This window comes from Aquarana catesbeiana, linkage group LG13 (genome assembly GCF_042186555.1).
Source record: "Aquarana catesbeiana isolate 2022-GZ linkage group LG13, ASM4218655v1, whole genome shotgun sequence".
Taxonomy (NCBI): domain Eukaryota; kingdom Metazoa; phylum Chordata; class Amphibia; order Anura; family Ranidae; genus Aquarana; species Aquarana catesbeiana.
The window spans coordinates 45,917,650-45,937,542 of record NC_133336.1 but is presented as its reverse complement, the minus strand read 5'-3'; the positions used below and the strand labels follow the sequence as shown (position 1 = coordinate 45,937,542).

The 19,893-nt window shown below is 44.2% G+C and overlaps 1 protein-coding gene across 3 annotated transcripts in view; it reads right to left on the bottom strand.

Annotated features, from left to right (window-relative positions):
- ATL1 (atlastin GTPase 1) overlaps positions 1-19,893 on the bottom strand; it is a 125,861-nt gene that overhangs the window by 3,932 nt on the left and 102,036 nt on the right. For all 3 annotated transcript variants that reach the window (XM_073608625.1, XM_073608626.1, XM_073608627.1), the window contains exons 10-12: positions 13,353-13,409; positions 7,027-7,098; positions 985-1,416 (exon numbers count right to left, since the gene is read on the bottom strand). In XM_073608625.1, the coding sequence (XP_073464726.1) occupies positions 985-1,416; positions 7,027-7,098; positions 13,353-13,409 (561 nt within the window). The remainder of the gene's footprint in view (positions 1-984; positions 1,417-7,026; positions 7,099-13,352; positions 13,410-19,893) is intronic.

Genomic DNA, 19,893 nt, shown 5'->3' with positions numbered 1-19,893 from the left:
CTCTTCTATCCAAAACAAACAAAAAAATGGCTATAGATATACTGTTTGCTGGAACAGCCCTGTTCAAAACATGACCTGATCTGAATGGCTTAGACCCCATACACACTATTAGATTTTCTGCAGACTTTTGTCTTCAGATTTACCAAAACCATATAATATGAGGTCAAACCTTAAAGGGGTTGTAAAGGTAAATGTTTTTTCACCTTAATGCATCCTATGCAGTGACCCCCCCCCCGTTTTACTTACCCGAACCCTCGAACTCTCGGCTAGGGGGTTCTCGGCTGTTGATTGGATAGATTGATAGCAGCGCAGCCATTGGCTCCCGCTGCTGTCAATCACATCCAATGATGCGGCCGCTGGGGCCAAGTCCTGCATTCAGCGCCGAATGCTCGACTCAGGAGCGCGCCCGCAAGGTAGCCCCCCCGGGAGAGCGCTTTTCCCAGGGGGTTATCTAATGTAGGGAGGAGCCGAGAGAGCCGCCGAGGGACCCCAGAAGAGCATGTTCGGGGCCAATCTGTGCAAAACGAGCTGCATAGTGGAGCTAAGTATGATATGTTTGTTATTTTTTTTTGTTAAAAGGAACCTTTAGTATCACTTTAAGAGTTTAAATTTGTATGCAATCAGACAGGCCCTTGCACTACATGGTTTTTGTAAATGTTAACGCAAAAATCTGCAGAAAATCTAATAGTGTGTATGGGGCCTTATTCAGTTTGTTTGCCTTGCAGACTCCAACCATAATTTTAAATATCAGGCGCAGAACTGAAACTGGAAGCTTTTCTGTTGCAGTCCCCAAACATGTAAAAGCTCAGAGCTGAATCAAAAACCAACGTTACTCATACCTAAAATATTGCTCTTGCATGGGGAACTCCTTATGATTCTAATTATTTTAATTGTTCTCCTTTATGAGAAAGAAAACATGGTATCTTGGCTGTGGCAGGTTGCAATGCATGTCAATGTAAAAGGCAAATAGACAATATACTCTACCTGGTCCCATAAGGCGGCTGCCACCTGATCTATAACGGCTCCAAGTTCCCTGTACTCTCCAGAGTATCTGATATAAGCCCATGTGCACAGTGTGATGAGGGTCAGTCCCATGATCATGTTGCACAAGCTGGCTATAATGTCCAGGCCGATGAAACCAGTGATAGCAGCCAACACATATGTGATGAATATAACCACAAAGAGGGTGGCGGGGGTTCGGGCAGCGTGGAATATGTTCTTGCTGTCATTGTGTTTGATGTACTGGACATAAAGCTCATCAATCTCATTCTCCAGCTGCTGCAGATATCTTCTGCTGAACTCCTCGCCTCCCATTTTCTTTACGCTGCGGAACAGCTTGACGGAATCATCCTTTAGCTCCTGGTGTTTATGCTGCAGGTCGGTGGGCGCTAAGAAGGGCTTGTCTCCTCCGCATACCTGGAAGGAACAATCTAGGGTTAGGGACTGATATGTGGACATATTGCCTATAGACCAATCAATGGCAGGTGGAGTGCAGAATGATACGAGGAAAGGATGAGAATTAGGAGATCTACAAGATTCCATGCCGCCTGTGGCAGCACTAGTGCTACAGCCCCTTTTAGGCTGGCAATAAGCTCCACCAAGGATTTCCTTCTGTATCTCTAAAGCTGCTAGACTAATACACCTTACTAACCGATCCGTTACTGCTGCCCCTCTGTGCCAATCCCTTTACTGGCTTCCCCTACCCCACCGTATAAAATTCAAAAGACTTACCAAAACATACAAGGCCATCCACAACATTGCCCCCAGCTACATCACCAACCTCATCTGCAGATATCGCCCAAATCATCCTCTCCGCTCCTCCCAAGACCTCTTGCTCTCTAGCTCCCTTGTTACCTCCTCCCATGCTCGCCTCCAGGACTTCTCCGGAGCCTCTCCCATCCACTGGAACTCACTGCCCCAGTATGTCCGGTCAGCCCCTATCCTGTCCACCTTTAGGAGATCTCTGGAAACTCACTCACTTACTCAGGGAAGCCTATCCCACCTCCACCTAAGAACCGTGCCTGAGCCACCTCCACCAGATCCCCCCCCCCCTCAAGCTTACCTTTTGAACCACCTTCCCCTCCCTATAGATTGTAAGCTCCATGAGCAGGGCCCCCCCCCACCCCTTCTGTATTGAACTGTATTTTAATTGTACTGTCTCCCCTCTACATTGGAAAGTGCTGCGCAAACTGTTGGCGCTATATAAATCCTGTATAGTATTAATAATAAAGCAGAAAGCAAAATCTTCCCAATGGAACATAGATACAACATAAATAAATACATATTCCTACATAATCTAAAAATAAAAAATAAACTGTTTTGGCTCTATGTATTCTTTAGGAAAACAATTCTTACCCTGCCTTAGCACAAATAATAAAAATGACCAATTGGAATCTGCCATTTGTGCTGAACTAAAATCACTGAATTTGAATGTTACTATCACGTCATTACGCATCGCTGATTGGAGTTTAGAGCTTGGAGCCCGCTACACTGTTTCAGCCTGCTACAATGGAAGAATTATCTCTGATATACTTGTATGCTGTTTTTAAACTCATGGGTGCTTTTATTGTTGGGCGCTATTGCGTATTTTAATAAAACCGGGTCTTTCTTACTTCACAATGGGTCTATATTCGTTTTCATTTTTGTGGTGATACCGCATGGTGGATGAGTGGATCCTTGTGGCGGGAAAGGTGGAGATTGGGACACTGCATGGGGGATGATTGGAGCCCAGTGGATGAAAAGTTGGAGATCGGGACACCAGGTGGTGTGATTTAATCAAGCGCTGTTTGACCACTTATCTAATGGTCCACTGGATTTGGTAAGAGGCCTCTCTGAGTGGTGACACATGGTGGGGGAAGCACTTTTTTTCTTTACAGAAAGTGGAAGTGTGGGGACACCTTCATTCAATTTATATGGATTTTATTTCAGTAATAGGTGTTAATCATGTTAAATTTTAAATGAGCTTATGGACCCTAATGCACAAGCACGTTGCACTTTAATTGCTGTGTTATTAGTATGGTTTACATATTTTGGATTATGAATTATTAAATTACGTTTAGTGCTACCTTTAGAGTTAGATATTATACTATTGCAACCATAGGCCAGATGTGGCTTGAAATGGCTAAGGTAACAACAGCAGTAAAGTGCAAGCATGGTATCAGACCCAGTGCCTTCAACTACCTGTAAAGGTGAAGTGTGGTGCCTTCAACTACCTGTGTTTGTTCTCAAATCAATCACTGTCTTCCTAAGGAGCCCTTTGGATCCCGAGCTGTACACCAAGCCTTAACTTTTTTCCAAGTCAAGATTAGGCTGGTACTAAGCCTTGCCCCCTGTGTTATTCAACTGTTAAATATCGGAACAGTAGAGCCTCTGGAATTGGTCCCTTCATTGACCAGGCAGATTAAGCAGAGCAAGGACTAAAGTCCCACCAAAGCAGAAGATTATTGACTAAGCCAGCATTAGTCACAGGTGCTCCCACCTTCATTCCTTGGCACATTTGAAAACGTCATCCTAACCAACGATTCCTGGTGCCCTCTGCACTACATGATTATCCTTTCTGTCTGCAGTGTCTTCAGTCATTGCCACCCTAATTGTAACCTCACTCCCATCCCCCCCCCCCATTTTTTTCCCTTTCTCTCCCCCCCCCCCCCCCCACTTTCCTTATTCTCACCCTTTTTGAACCCATTATAAGAGCAAAAATGTCAGTGCGTACTGCCTCAGCTAGTTACTCGATGCCAATTTTTCTCACTAGTTATTGTGCCATCCTGGCTTTTTCAGACATCTTAATTGAAATCCTGCGTTGATATGACACTCTCATTGTTTATTGAGTGTGCAATCAATCCTTAGAGTGGTACTAAACCCAGGACCCTGCATTTACTATATCTGGTCTCCCACAGTACACAGAACAATAAAATGCAATTATTTTAGTAAATATAAACTGCTAAATACCTTTTCTCATCAGCAGTATATAGCAGTCTTGTGACTTGTATCATTGTCTGGTTAAATCTTGGAGGAGTTTTCATTCCCCTCTGTCCTAGGAGGCTGCAGGACCCCTGGCCCTCTGTCTGGACAGTGCTGATTGGCCCTGTGCTAATCACATGCACTCTCCAAAAAAAAAAAAGAAAAAAAAAACCTCTCTAGCAATACACACCAAACTGAGCATGTGCAGAGTGCCAAGGCTCTGTACTATCAGGAGATGAATTGGGGACTGTGGAAGAAGGGGAGGATCAGAGAAAACAGGATAAAAAAACAGCCTTTTTACACAATGCAGAGGATCAACCCCTTAGGTTCCACAGTGAGTATAACAAGTATGCTATACTGCATATACAGACTGATTATACTGCCGTGGGTTTAGTAGCACTTTAAGGCATTTGCATGCCAGCCTTTCATGGCCTTGCATGTCTGTTCTTCAAACTCTGAATATGCCTATTTACGTTAATAGTTTTTACTTTGTTAGCTATACTGTCATCCGGTACTCAATCTGTTTGCTATTTATTCTTTATTGTCATCTCTTGTGCACATTTAAATATAAAGGGAAAAAAAAGGATTATTATTTCCCAGCCTACAGCAGTACATTAGTACTGCAAATACATCAAGGACATACAGGTGCATCTAAAAAAACAAAAAAGAATATCATCAAAAAAGTGAAACTCATATAGATTTATTACACACAGAGAGATATATTGCCAGCATTTCTTTCTTTTAATTTTGATGATTATGGCTTACAGCTAGTGAAAACCCACAATTCAGTATCTCATAAAAATAAAATACTACATAAGACCAATAAAAAAAAAGGATTTTTAATACAGAAATGTTGGCTTACTGAAAAGTAAAGTAAAGTAAACTCCATGTACAGCAGAAGTGTTGGCCTACTGAAAAGTATGTCCATGTACAGTATAGTATGCACTCAATACTTGGTTGGGGGTTCTTTTGCATGAATTACTACATCAATGCGGCGTGGCATGGAGGCGATCAGTCTGTGGCACTGCTGAGGTGTTATGGAAGCCCAGGTTGTTTTGATAGTAACCTTCAGCTTGTCTGCATTGTTGGGTCTGGTGTCTCTCATCTTCCTCTTGACAATACCTCACAGATTCTCTATGGGGTTTAGGCCAGGCGAGTTTGCTGGCCAATCAAACACAGTGATACTATGATCATTAAACCAGGTATTGGTACTTTTGGCAGTGTGGGCAGGTACCAAGTCCTGCTGGAAAATGAAATCACCATCTCCATAAAGCTGGTCAGCAGAGGTAATCATGAAGTGCTCTAGAATTTCCTGGTAGAGGGCTGCGCTGACTTTGGACTTGATAAAACATAGTGGACAAACACCAGCAGATGACATGGCTCCCCAAATCATCACTGACTGTGGAAACTTCACACTGGACCTCTGCAAATTGGATTCTGTGCCTCTCCACTCTTCCTCCAGACTCTGGGACCTTGATTCCCAAATGAAATGTAACATTTTTACTTTCATCCAAAAAGAAGACTTTGGACCACTGAGCAACAGTCCAGTTCTTTTCCTCTTTAGCCCAGGTAAGACTCTTCTGACGTTGTGGTTCAGAAGTGGCTTGACATAAGGAATGTGACAGTTGTAGCCCATGTCCTGGATACGTCTGTGTGTGGTGGCTTTTGAAACACTGACACCAGCCGTAGTCCACTCCTTGTGAATCCCCCCCAAATTCCTGAATGGCCTTTGCTTCACAGTTCTCTCAAGGCTTCCTTCTACTCAACTTTCCATTGATATGCTTGGATACAGCACTCTGTGAACAGCCAGCTTCTTTGGCAATGACCATTTGTGACTTACCCTCCTTGTGGAGGGTGTCAATGTCTGTCTTCTGGACAACTGTCAAGTCAGCAGTCTTCCCCATGATTGTGCAACCTACTGAACCAGACAGAGATCATTTAAAGGCTTAGGAAACCTTTACAGGTGTTTTGAGTTAATTAGCTGATTAGAGTGTGACACCATGCGTCTACAACATTGAACTTTTTCACAATATTCTAACTTTCTGAGATCTTGAATTTTGGGTTTTCACTAGCTGTAAGCCGTAATCGTCAAAATTAAAAGAAAGAAATGCTTGAAATATATCACTCTGTGTGTAATGAATCTATATAATATATGAGTTTCACTTTTTGAATTGAATTACTGAAATATATTAACTTTTTGATGACATTCAAATTTTTTGAGATGCACCTGTATATAGCTTTCACTGTGGGACAGCCTCAAGACTGCTGATAATAATAAATGTGCTCTATGTAGGTAACCTATTTTTTATTTCTTCACAGTTTTGTTCAACTTCAGAGCATTAATTTTGTATAGCTAAGAAACAACTCAGTGTAAGAAATTTTAAAGTTGTGTATAATACCAATTAAACTTTCTGTTGACTAAACAGGCCAATAGGCATGTAGGCAGGTGCAGTCTGCTTTCTCCACTGTAGGTGGCGCTCGACCGGAGCGGTACTGAAGCTGGAGAGAAGTAAAAAAAAAAACTTGGTTTCTCTAGGGTTTCCCCCATCCCCTGGAGCAAAGCTCCGGTTGGCTACGCTGCATCCAGGTGACCCTAGCGGCCATTTTGGGTCACACAGAGCCTTTTTTAAAGTGCCTGCTCCCTTCGCATGCATTTGTGAAGTGACTTGTGTATGGAGAGGTACCCTGTCTGTCAGGGACAGCACTAGCGGCAGGGAGAGGTTCAAGAAGAGTAGGACCTATGTCTACACTTCTGAAAGCTCCCGCTTGGGTCAGACCTATGTCTACACTTCTGAAAGCTTCTGCTTGGGTCGGACCGGCCGCGCCGCACTCCACCTCCCTCGCCAGACGCTGTCTTCAACTCAGGCCTACTAGCGCTACTCTCCGCTGCATTGACTGAGTTTCCTGGATGGGCATTCTCCCCGCTTGGATGTTGTTGCGGCTTTTGCAAGTTCTTTAAAATACTCGTTTCTGCATCTGGGCCTCAGTGTCATTTCTGCTGCCACACCTCGCTGCACCCAGCCCACACGCAAGTGGAAATGATTTCATCAAAATGGATTCACTTACCTCTTCCATTTTCTTATTGTACAAGTCTTTTGCTGTGGCCACGGCTGCCAAGTTGTTAGCTTCTGCTGTAGCCTGATATTAAAGAGACAATAAAAATGAGGGAGGGGGGGTTGTTGAACTAAACACAGGCTGATTATTGAGATATCTATTAAAGCCCAACTCCAGCCAAAACTATTGTTTTCATTGCAGAGCGAGGGATAGAATATGTCAAGTTTTTATTTTTATGGCCATGCGTTCCTGTTTGGGAGATCACATAAAAGCAAAAGTGTCACCAGCCCCCCAAAGGGTGGGTATTGAGGAGTGCCTAATACAAAAGTTGATATCTCTTTTTGAAACAATTATTGTTTAAGAGGATCAAATACAGCCAACGCGTTTCGTTGGGAAAGGCCTCTCACTTCCTCAGGACTAATGTGCAAAAGAGCAATAAAAAAAGAAACATACCATAAATATCTCATATAAACAACGTAGTGACATAAAGACATGGATGAGCAAGTTTGGGGTGGAGGAACTTGACTGGCCTGCACAGAGTCCTGACCTCAACCCGATAGAACACCTTTGGGATGAATTAGAGCGGAGGCTGCAAGCCAGGCCTTCTTGTCCAACATCAGTGCCTGATCTCACAAATGCGCTTCTGGAAGAATGGCCAAACATTCCCATAGACACACTCCTAAACCTTGTGGACAGCCTTCCCAGAAGAATTGAAGTTGTTATAGCTTCAACTCAATTTTGAACTCTACGGACTAAGACTGGGATGCCATTAAAGTTCATGTGCATGTAAAGGCAGGCGTCCCAATACTTTTGGTAATATAATGTCCCTGTTTCTTGCCTAAATTTGGAGTTTAAGTCTTTAGGTCAGATCCACTTGATCTTTTGAGATTGCGCTAGTTCCTATAATAATACTATTGTCATAAACTTGTTATGCAACATCTGGGGCCTCGACCATGTTTTTGAGGACACATTTATCAAGGTAATAGTGGCCATCTGTTGGTTTGCAGTAAAGCACCCACTATTTTGGAAGCATCAATAGCTGTTAGGAGCGCAGTGGATTATATGCAATATTGTAGATTTCAAGTGAAGAAGTATTGGGAAGCCACTCCTATGGGGGACAGACTGCAAGAAAATTTTACTGGAAAAGAGTCAGAACAGCAGTGGTCAACTTACTTGATATAAAGGGGGACTCGAGAGTGGCAGTGACATCACAAAATGACCACACATGTTCAGTTTATGGATTGCTACAGAAAATGGTCAGAGACTGGACATAATACAGTGGATGGTCAGAGACTGGACATAATACAGTGGATGGTCAGAGACTGGACATAATACAGTGGATGGTCAGAGACTGGACATAATACAGTGGATGGTCAGAGACTGGACTTAATACAGTGGATGGTCAGAGACTGGACATACTATAGTGGATGGTCAGAGACTGGACATACTATAGTGGATGGTCAGAGACTGGACATACTATAGTGGATGGTCAGAAACTGGACATACTATAGTGGATGGTCAGAGACTGGACATAATACAGTGGATGGTCAGAGACTGGACATAATACAGTGGATGGTCAGTAGGGATGAGCCGAACACCCCCCTGTTCGGTTCGCACCAGAACATGCGAACAGGAAAAAAGTTTGTTCGAACACGCGAACACCGTTAAAGTCTATGGGACACGAACATGAATAAACAAAAGTGCTAATTTTAAAGGCTAATATGCAAGTTATTGTCATAAAAAGTGTTTGGGGACCTGGGTCCTGCCCCAGGGGACATGGATCAATGCAAAAAAAAGTTTTAAAAACGTCCGTTTTTTCAGGAGCAGTGATTTTAATAATGCTTAAAGTCAAACAATAAAAATGTAATATCCCTTTAAATTTCGTACCTGGGGGGTGTCTATAGTATGCCTGTAAAGGGGCGCATGTTTCCTGTGTTTAGAACAGTCTGACAGCAAAATGACATTTTGAAGGAAAAAACTCATTTAAAACTATCCGCGGCTATTGCATTGCCGACAATACACATAGAAGTTCATTGATAAAAACGGCATGGGAATTCCCCAAAGGGGAACCCCGAACCAAAATTAAAAAAAAAAATGACGTGGGAGTCCTCCTAAATTCCATACCAGGCCCTTCAGGTCTGGTATGGATATTAAGGGGAACCCCAGCCAAAAATTTAAAAAAAAAATGACGTGGGGTTCCCCCTAAATTCCATACCAGACCCTTCAGGTCTGGTATGGATTTTAAGTGGAACCCCGCGCCAAAAAAAAAAAAAAAAAAAACGGCGTGGGGTCCCCCCAAAAATCCATACCAGACCCTTATCCGAGCACGCAACCTGGCAGGCCGCAGGAAAAGAGGGGGGGACGAGAGTGCGGCCCCCCCTCCCTCCTGAACCGTACCAGGCCACATGCCCTCAACATTGGGAGGGTGCTTTGGGGTAGCCCCCCAAAACACCTTGTCCCCATGTTGATGAGGACAAGGGCCTCATCCCCACAACCCTGGCCGGTGGTTGTGGGGGTCTGCGGGCGGGGGGCTTATCGGAATCTGGAAGCCCCCTTTAACAAGGTGACCCCCAGATCCCGGCCCCCCCCCTGTGTGAAATGGTAAGGGGGTACATAAGTACCCCTACCATTTCACGAAAAAAGTGTCAAAAATGTTAAAAATGACAAGAGACAGTTTTTGACAATTCCTTTATTTAAATGCTTCTTCTTTCTTCTATCTTCCTTCATCTTCTGGTTCTTCTGGTTCTTCTGGCTCTTCTGGTTCTTCCTCCGGCGTTCTCGTCCAGCATCTCCTCCGCGGCGTCTTCTATCTTCTTCTCCTCGGGCCGCTCCGCACCCATGGCATGGGGGGGAGGCTCCCGCTCTTCTCTTCTTCTTTTCTTCCCTTCTTCTCTTCTTCATTTTCTTCTCCGGGCCGCTCCGCAATCCATGCTGGCATGGAGGGAGGCTCCCGCTGTGTGACGGCGCTCCTCGTCTGACAGTTCTTAAATAACGGGGGGGCGGGGCCACCCGGTGACCCCGCCCCACTCTGACGCACGGTGACTTGACGGGACTTCCCTGTGACGTCACGGGGAATGCCACAGGGAAGTCCCGTCATGTCCCGTGCGTCAGAGGGGGGCGGGGTCACCGGGTGGCCCCGCCCCCCGTTATTTAAGAACTGTCAGACGAGGAGCGCCGTCACACAGCGGGAGCCTCCCTCCATGCCAGCATGGATTGCGGAGCGGCCCGGAGAAGAAAATGAAGAAGAGAAGAAGAGAAGAAAAGAAGAAGAGAAGAGCGGGAGCCTCCCCCCCATGCCATGGGTGCGGAGCGGCCCGAGGAGAAGAAGATAGAAGACGCCGCGGAGGAGATGCTGGATGAGAACGCCGGAGGAAGAACCAGAAGAGCCAGAAGAACCAGAAGATGAAGGAAGATAGAAGAAAGAAGAAGCATTTAAATAAAGGAATTGTCAAAAACTGTCTCTTGTCATTTTTAACATTTTTGACACTTTTTTCGTGAAATAGTAGGGGTATAAGTACCCCCTTACCATTTCACACGGGGGGGGGCCGGGATCTGGGGGTCACCTTGTTAAAGGGGGCTTCCAGATTCCGATAAGCCCCCCGCCCGCAGACCCCCACAACCACCGGCCAGGGTTGTGGGGATGAGGCCCTTGTCCTCATCAACATGGGGACAAGGTGTTTTGGGGGGCTACCCCAAAGCACCCTCCCAATGTTGAGGGCATGTGGCCTGGTACGGTTCAGGAGGGTGGGGGGGCCGCACTCTCGTCCCCCCCTCTTTTCCTGCGGCCTGCCAGGTTGCGTGCTCGGATAAGGGTCTGGTATGGATTTTTGGGGGGACCCCACGCCTTTTTTTTTTTTTTTTGGCGCGGGGTTCCCCTTAAAATCCATACCAGACCTGAAGGGTCTGGTATGGAATTTAGGGGGAACCCCACGTCATTTTTTTTTAAATTTTGGTCGGGGTTCCCCTTAATATCCATATCAGACCTGAAGGGCCTGGTATGGAATTTAGGGGGACTCCCACGTCATTTTTTTTTTTAAATTTTGGTTCGGGGTTCCCCTTTGGGGAATTCCCATGCCGTTTTTATCAATGAACTTCTATGTGTATTGTCGGCAATGCAATAGCCGCGGGTAGTTTTAAATGAGTTTTTTCCTTCAAAATGTCATTTTGCTGTCAGACTGTTCTAAACACAGGAAACATGCGCCCCTTTACAGGCATACTATAGACACCCCCCAGGTACGAAATTTAAAGGGATATTACACTTTTATTGATTGACTTTAAGCATTATTAAAATCACTGCTCCTGAAAAAACGGCCGTTTTTAAAACTTTTTTTTGCATTGATCCATGTCCCCTGGGGCAGGACCCAGGTCCCCAAACACTTTTTATGACAATAACTTGCATATTAGCCTTTAAAATTAGCACTTTTGATTTCTCCCATAGACTTTTAAAGGGTGTTCCGCGGCATTCGAATTTGCCGCGAACACCCCAAATTGTTCGCTGTTCGGCGAACTTGCGAACAGCCAATGTTCGAGTCGAACATGAGTTCGACTCGAACTCGAAGCTCATCCCTAATGGTCAGAGACTGGACATAATACAGTGGATGGTCAGAGACTGGGCATACTATAGTGGATGGTCAGAGACTGGGCATAATACAGTGGATGGTCAGAGACTGGACATAATACAGTGGATGGTCAGAGACTGGACATAATACAGTGGATGGTCAGAGACTGGACATAATACAGTGGATGGTCAGAGACTGGGCATAATACAGTGGATGGTCAGAGACTGGACATACTATAGTGGATGGTCAGAAACTGCAGAGATGCCACAGATGTGTTTGGAGACAGGAAATATGCTGTAAGAGACTATTAGAAGCTGGAAACACGGGACTAGTCTGCACCCTCTACAGCCTGCCTAAAATGTACTCATGCTACATTTTTTATTCTCACTGAGGTCTGTTATGAAAGGTAAGTGATTAAACTTATGGACAATAAATATAATGTTGCAACTTACTTGACCTTAGCCGGGCTGCATTCATTTTATTTTTCCCAGCTAAGCATATTTTCAGAAAATACTGATCCTGTAGGAAATCCAGTGTCCCTATCACTTCCCCTGAGATGATCTGAAATCTCAAAAATTCCCATTTATCTCCTATGAGCTACAAAACACCTTCCACCTATGTAATAAAGATGAGGAGTTGGGGGGGGGGGTTCTGTTCTGTCCTAGGATGATAACACTGCTCCTCCTTACTTACTGTACATCATAGTGAGTAAGTGTTGTCACCCTAGGGCAGGAAATGTGTTATTGGTAGGATCACAGGGTAAAAAAAGCCTTAAAAGGTAACTATTGCAGCCATCACATATAAAGGGTAACTCCATTTTCGTGGGGAAAAAAAATTAGCAAAAAAAATATATATATATAATGTGACACAAGTTATATTGTAATTAAATGTTGTTAAAAATGACCTTTCCTTTTTAATCTGCAGCTCACATTCTGTAAAATGCAATATGGCTACCTGGAGGTGTTCTGTACACAGATGGTATACAGAGCACCCCTCCAGATATGTAATTTCGTGCTTGTGTGATTGGCTTCCTGATTTTCCCAGAAGTCTGCACTAAGATACATATTTGATTTGGAGAATCCCCTGCCAAAGGGAAATCCCATCTAAAGGGATGCAGACCCTGCAAGTTTCCTCATTAGAGCCCTGCAGGTGCAGCAGCTGATTGATAAATACCAAAATCACTCCCATACAGATTCACTCACATGGACACAAACATTGGTGGCCGATGCTCAATATTTGGGGGAGGAAGGGGGGTGGGAAAACAAAACCTGCCACCCCTCACTCACACCACCGCATCCACCCCCCCCCACCCCCCCACGGCAGATGGACGGGAAGGCGGCGATTGGTGGCCTTGCCTTAGGCTGCTCCTCCAGCTTGCTCCAGCTTGTCGTGGGAGGTGCATTGCTTCTCCTCCCAGCCAAACAGGAAGTGGGCCAAACAGGAACAGAACTCCCGGCCAATCGGGTCTTGGGACCCACTTCCTGATTGGCTGGGAGGAGAAGCAGGAAGACATTAGCAAATAATAATTAGCTAAAGTCACACAACTGGGATGCCTCAGGGCGTAGTGCTCTGCGCCCCCCGAGTCCACCCTTTTTTGATGCCAATTAGAGCCTCCAGCTCTAATCATGTGCTTAAAAAAGAAAAAACGCCATTGAAATCCATGCGTCTGGCGTTCTGCATGTAGATTAGGGGCCGGTGCATGGATCAGGGGTCGGCGCCCCTGCACCCTAATGGAGCGGCCGTCACTGCAGAAAAATTTGAAAAATGTAACTCATTTACCTGTAACATTGATTTTGGGTGTGGTAACTCCTCTCCTTGGTAAATCTTGATGTAGGCCTGTTATGAGAAGAAGCAGTGTTGTATTAGCAATTTATCATCTTAGCTTCCTAATAACAAACACAATGCCCCTGAAATTCGTTGGAATTTTTTTAACTCTGACATGCAAAATAAAGATTTACTGGACTTACTGTACATTATACTAATTAATATTATGCAAGCTTTATATAGGCCCAACAATGTGCACAACTCTTTACAAAATTAGGCTAAGTGCACACTAGTGCAGTCTCTGAAAAGTGCTTTTTGAAGGCCATCCTGTCACCCCTTGAATGATTGTTTTTTCTTTGGCGAGCAATGGAACTACCATAAACCAAGTGTGTGGCTTGCAGTTGCAGCATGGAAAGACAGCTGTGCAAATACAATGTGACATAAAATATTGCAACATTCGTCATTTTATTCTCTAGGGTCTCTGCTAAAATATATAAATTTATATATATATATATATATATATATATATATATATATATATATATAATATTTTGGGGTTCCACGTAATTCATTTTCTAGAAAAAAATACTAATATAAACTTGTAAACAAAAAGTTCCAGAAAAGGCCTGGTCAGCAAGTGGTTAAAGTAGGACTATAGGCAAATCTTTTTTTTTCCCCATTTTGGATAGAGCAAGGGAGGGTTATAACCCCTCTCAGTTTTTTTTTTTGCCATCTGTGTCCCATTGCAGAGATTTCCCATCACTTCCTGTCCCATAGCCAAACAGGAAGTGGGGGGAAATCCCTGCAAATTAAAGGAATTCCTTGGGGATCCCCAGAACGAGTGTCCCCATTGGAAGATTTCCCCTCTATTGCCCTGTATACACGATTTTCCGACAACAAAATCCATGTTTTTTTCCAACGGATGTTGGCTCAAACTTGTCTTGCATACACATGGTCACACAAATGTTGTCAGAAATTCCGAACGTCAAGAACGTCAACAAGTACGACAAGCCAGTGCGGCTCTTCTGCTTGATTCCGAGCATGCGTGGAACTTTGTGCGTCGGAATTGTGTACACACGATCGGAATTTACGACAACGGATTTTGTTGTCGGAAAATTTGAGATCCTGATCGCAAATTTTGTGTGTCGGAAATTTCGATGAAAAATGTCCGATGGAGATTACACACGTCGGAATTTCCGACAACAAGCTCTTATCAAACATTTTTTGTCGGAAAATCCTATTGTGTGTACCGGGCATATTACTTTTCCAAGGACAACCCAACATTTGGGATTTTCCTTTACTTTCATTGATAATGGAAAACAGTCATGTTGGAACAGAAGTGGTCATCTTCAAACTATTCCCAAAAAGTTGGAAGCATGAAATTGTCCAAAATGTCTTAGTATTCTGACGCCTTAAGAGTTCCCTTCACTGGAACTAAGGGGCCAAGCCCAACCCCTGAAAAACAACCTCACACCATAATCCCCCCTCCACCAAATGATTTGGACCAGTGCACAAAGCAAGGTCCATAAAGACATGGATGAGTGAGTTTGGGGTGGAGGAACTCGACAGGCCTGCACAGAGTCCTGACTTCAACCCGATAGAACACCTTTTGGGATGAACGGTCAAACATTCCCATAGACACATTCCTAAACCTTGTGGACAGCCTTCCCAGAAGAGGTGAAGCTGTTATAGCTGCAAAGGGTGGGCCAACTCAATATTGAACCCTACAGACTAAGACTGGGATGCCATTAAAGTTCATGTGTGTGCGTAAAGGCAGGCCCAATACTTTTTTTAATATAGTGTATAAATATCATGTGTATTTAGTTGTTTGCCTGAAGTTAAAGCGGTAGTAAACCGCACAATGTTTTTAACCCTGCGAGGTAAAGGTATAATGTACTAGTATGTATCGCATACTAGCACATTATGAAATAATTAGCTTAGAATAAAGCCCTCCTGCGGAGCGCTGTCACCACTGAGAGGGCTTCAGTCTTCACCCGGTCTCCCTTCCGGGTTTACGGATAGCTGCCATTTGATTGGCCACGCTGCGATAACGTCACTACCGCGCATGCACACAGGTGTCACGGACCACGGCACGGGGCTCTGAAGGGACAGCACGGGTACGCCGTATCTTCAGAGTGCATGCGCCAGTGACGTCACTGGCTGCATGCAGTGTGAATATCTTCTAAAAAGTACAGGTTTAGGAGATATTGACGATATCTACAGGTACCTACAGGTAAGCAGACCTTCACTTAAAAGTGAAAAAAAACCATACAAAACAAAAATCTTCTCCTCTATATTGACCATTGGGGATTGTTTAAAGGTCTGTGTTCAGATCCAACAGGAAAGAGAATATATGTTGCCAGCACACCGACGACCCGTATTACATCATCAAAAAATGTATTAAAGTAAAATAAGGGAAATATTTCTTAAAATTTAGGATAGGGTAAAGGAGGGTTATAGCCCCTATCAGATTTTGCGATCTGTGTCTCATTGGGGAAATTTCCCTTCACTTCCTGTCCCATAGCCACAAAAGGAAGTGGGAGGAAATCCCTCCAAAGTGAGGGAATCCCAGATTGTCACCAGAACTTGCGTCCCCATTGGAAGATTCCCCCCTTTTCCTGTTCTGATGACAACCCCAAATTTAGGATTTTCTTTCACTTTTACTCTCAGTGATATTGGTCACCAGGACAAATATAGAAGGTGAATCTCCCGAACTGGGACACAGACAGCAATAAAAATCTGACAGGCGTTCTAATCCTTCTCCACTCTATCAAAAAATAATAAAAAGGTTTTGCCTTTAGTTATACTTTAAAACAATCACATGGCTATTAGTGAAAGTTCAATGTTTGGGGGCCGTACAGGACGTTCATTATCATGTGCCTGACAAAGGGGTCCTGCATGGCCCTGAAAGGTTGCACTTGCACTAATAGTGATGTGATTGGTCTGATAAATATTTAGACTGTATGATATGGATCTATGGTGTGCTGGCGCCATACGTTCTCTTCTATGTTGATACTACCAGTTATCTAGCTGGCTGTTTCTACAACATCTTCTTACTCCAGGCTGTTCCTAGGAAGGAGTGCGATGGGAATACATGAGAAGAGATCCAGCAGAGGAATTTTTTCAACAGCTTTTCCAGTAAAAAAAAAAAAAAATGTGAATAGCAGCAGATATGACTCAAGCTGAATTGTAGTTTAACCACTTGTTTACTGGGCACTTAAACCCTCCCTCCTGCCCAGACCAAATTTTCATCTTTCAGCGCTGACGCACTTTGAATGACAATTGTGCGGTCATACAACACTGTACCCAAATGACATTTTTATCCTTTTTTTCACACAAATGGAGCTTTCTTTTGGTGGTATTTAATCACAGCTAGGGTTTTTATTTTTTGCCAAACAAACAAAAAAAATGGAAAATGTTGAAAAAAAAAAAAAAAAAAAACTATGTTTCATAGTGTGTTATAAAATTTTGCAAACAGGTAATTTTTCTCCTTCATTGATGTGCACTGATAGGCTGCACTGATGGGCACTGATAGGCACAGTTAAGGCGCACTGATAGGGACAGATAAGGCGGCAATGATGGGCACAGATAAGGCGGCACTCATGGCCACTGATAAGATGGCACTGATGGGCCCTGATGGGTGGCACTGATGGGCACTGATAGGTGGTACTGATAGGTACCAATGGTAGATGGCACTGATAGGTGGCACTGACAGGCACTGGTAGGTGACACTGATGGGCACTGTCAATGAGGCACTGATTGGTGACACTGATAGGTGGCACTGTGGGCACTGATAGGTGGCACTGTGGGCACTGATGGGTGGCACTGTGGGCACTGATGGGTGGCACTGTGGGCACTGGTAGGCGGCACTGTTGTGCGCTGCTTGGTGGCACAGGTGGGCACAAATGAGCTGGCGGCAGCTCTCCTTTTTTTGGGACCGATGTCCCTCTGAGAGCTGCCGGTGATTTATCGCGCTGAGGAGAAAAAAAAGCAGAGGAGAAAAAATAGCCAATTACCTACTCTGTTTACATCACATGATCAGCTGTCATTGGCTGACAGCTGATCAGGTGGTAAGGGGTCGGGATCGACCCCTTACGCTGATTTGTGATTACCCGAGTCTCATAGACTTGCTGATCACAGAGCGCGCGGCGGGCGCACCCTGCAGGGGGCGCACAGGCTGCTCGTTCACAGGAGGACGTCTATTGACGCCCTCCTGGCAAAGTAGGTCAGCGTTGTAGCCGTCATTCGCTATAGCGCGGATCTGAAGAAATTAAAGGGAAAATGTCATGAGACTACTAGTTCTCTTGATGCTTCAATGAGTCCTCAACAATTTTTTTGACACTCCTTTACAGGAAGCTTGTTCCAGGCTGTCAGACGGAGGCCAGCATACCGTCTTTACACTACATGACAGCTGCACTTTAAACTGGAACTCCGTTTGCATTTTCGGATGATGGTTTGAACAGTGCTTGAACTAATAGTTGTCCTGTGGACAGATTCTCCCACCTGAGCTGTGGATCTCTGCAGCTCCTCCAGAGTTACCATGGGCCTCTTGGCTGCTTCTCTGATGAATGTTCTCTTTGCCCGGCCTGTCAGTTTAGGTGGACGGCCATGTCTTGGTGGGTTTGCAGTTGTGCCATACTCTTTCCATTTTCGGATGATGGATTGAACAGAGCTCCGTGAGATGTTCAAAGCTTGGGATTTTTTTTGCTTTAAACTTCTCCACAACGTTATCCCTGACCTGTCTGGTGTGTTCCTTGGCCTTCATGATGCTGTTCACTAAGGTTCTCTAAGGCCTCATACACACGATCCGAAAATCAGAAGGGAAAATTCGTAAGACAAGCTGTCTGCAGATTTTCGGATCGTTAGTACGGTGCTTTCGACAGACGATTTCACTTTTTCATCAGACAAAAGCTGGATGTGCAGACTATAAATTTTTTGTCGGATGTGAACCCAACATCTGATTTTTGGATGGTCAGCACAGAAATCGTCACACAAAAGTCGAAAATACAACCACGCATGCTCGGAATCAAGGAACGACTGGGAAGAATTCGATCTTGTAAACTAGCGTGCGTAATCTAGAATTAACATTTGTGACGTGGCAATTGATGAAATGTCGAAATGCAGCGCACATTCTCATCTTTTTTAATGGGATAATAATGAAGCTGCTTTGCATGTAGTTATGCCAAACGTATTTTAAAAGGCATTTGTTTTGTACGATCTGAAAATCGCGAATCAACGCTCACCAAAATTCTACTAACATGAAATTAGCAGAAGGCATCCAAAGGGTGGCGCCTAGTGGTACAACGGATCGTCACCGATCCGTGATCCGAACGGGTCAACCTGTTCGGATCGGCACACCACGCAATCCGCGGAGCGCTCCGCTGCCTCAGCCATAGGAAAGGCCACGGCTTCGGCCTAGCTCCGGAGCAGCGGCCATCTTGGTACACACGGCAGACGCTGTCTCATCAGGAAGTGATGTTTCGTCACCGCCATCTAGCTACACCCCACACTACTGCACAGGAATGATAGAGTGAGAAGGGGGCAAGCGGACATCTTGTTACACCCCCTGGAGTTTTAGATTTCCCAGTTATTTTCAACACAAAACGGAGCTTATACGCTTAAATACAGTACTTGTAAAACCGACGGACTGTTTAGATGTTAAATTTTAAAAGCAGCAGCACACCTTCTGACCTTACATGGTTGCTAATGTGACAGAACACCTCTGATTTTCACATTAAATATTTAGTTAAATGTGAAAATCAGAGGTGTTCTGTCACATTAGCAACCATGTAAGGTCAGCAGGTTTGCTGCTGCTTTTAAAATTTAACATCTAAACAGTCCGTCGGTTTTACAAATACTGTATTTAAGCATATAAGCTCCGTTTTGTGTTGAAAATAACTGAGAAATCTAAAACTCCGGTGGGTGTAACAAGATTTGTCCTGTCTTTTTTTTTTTTTTTTTGCTGATCCGAAAAATGATCCGATCCGTGACTCTGATCCGAGGAACGATCTGATCCGTGAGTTTTTTGATCCGTTGCACCCCTAGTGGCGCTTGAGAAATGAACTTCTTCTTTATAGTCTCATAGTACGTCACTACGTTCGTGTTTGTCAAACGACAATTTGCAGATAGTTAGTATGCTAGACAAAATCCTGCACACGCGCTTTTGACAAAGATCAGACGCTCGATCGTACAACAATCGAACTGTGTGTACGGGGCCTAACAAACCTCAGAGGGCTTCACAGAACAGCTGTATTGATAATGAGATTAAATTACACACAGGTGGACTCAATTTACTAATCAGGTGACTTCTGAAGTCAATTGGTTCCACTAGATTTTAGTTAGGGGTATCAGAGTAAAGGGGGCTGAATACAAATGCACCCCACACTTTTCACATATTTATTTGTAAAATAATTTGAAAACCATTTATCATTTTCCTTCCACTTCACAATTATGTGCCACTTTGTGTTGGTCTATCACATAAAATCCCAATAAAAATACATTTATGTTTTTGGTTGTAACATGAGAGAATGTGGAAAATTTCAAGGGGTGTGAATAC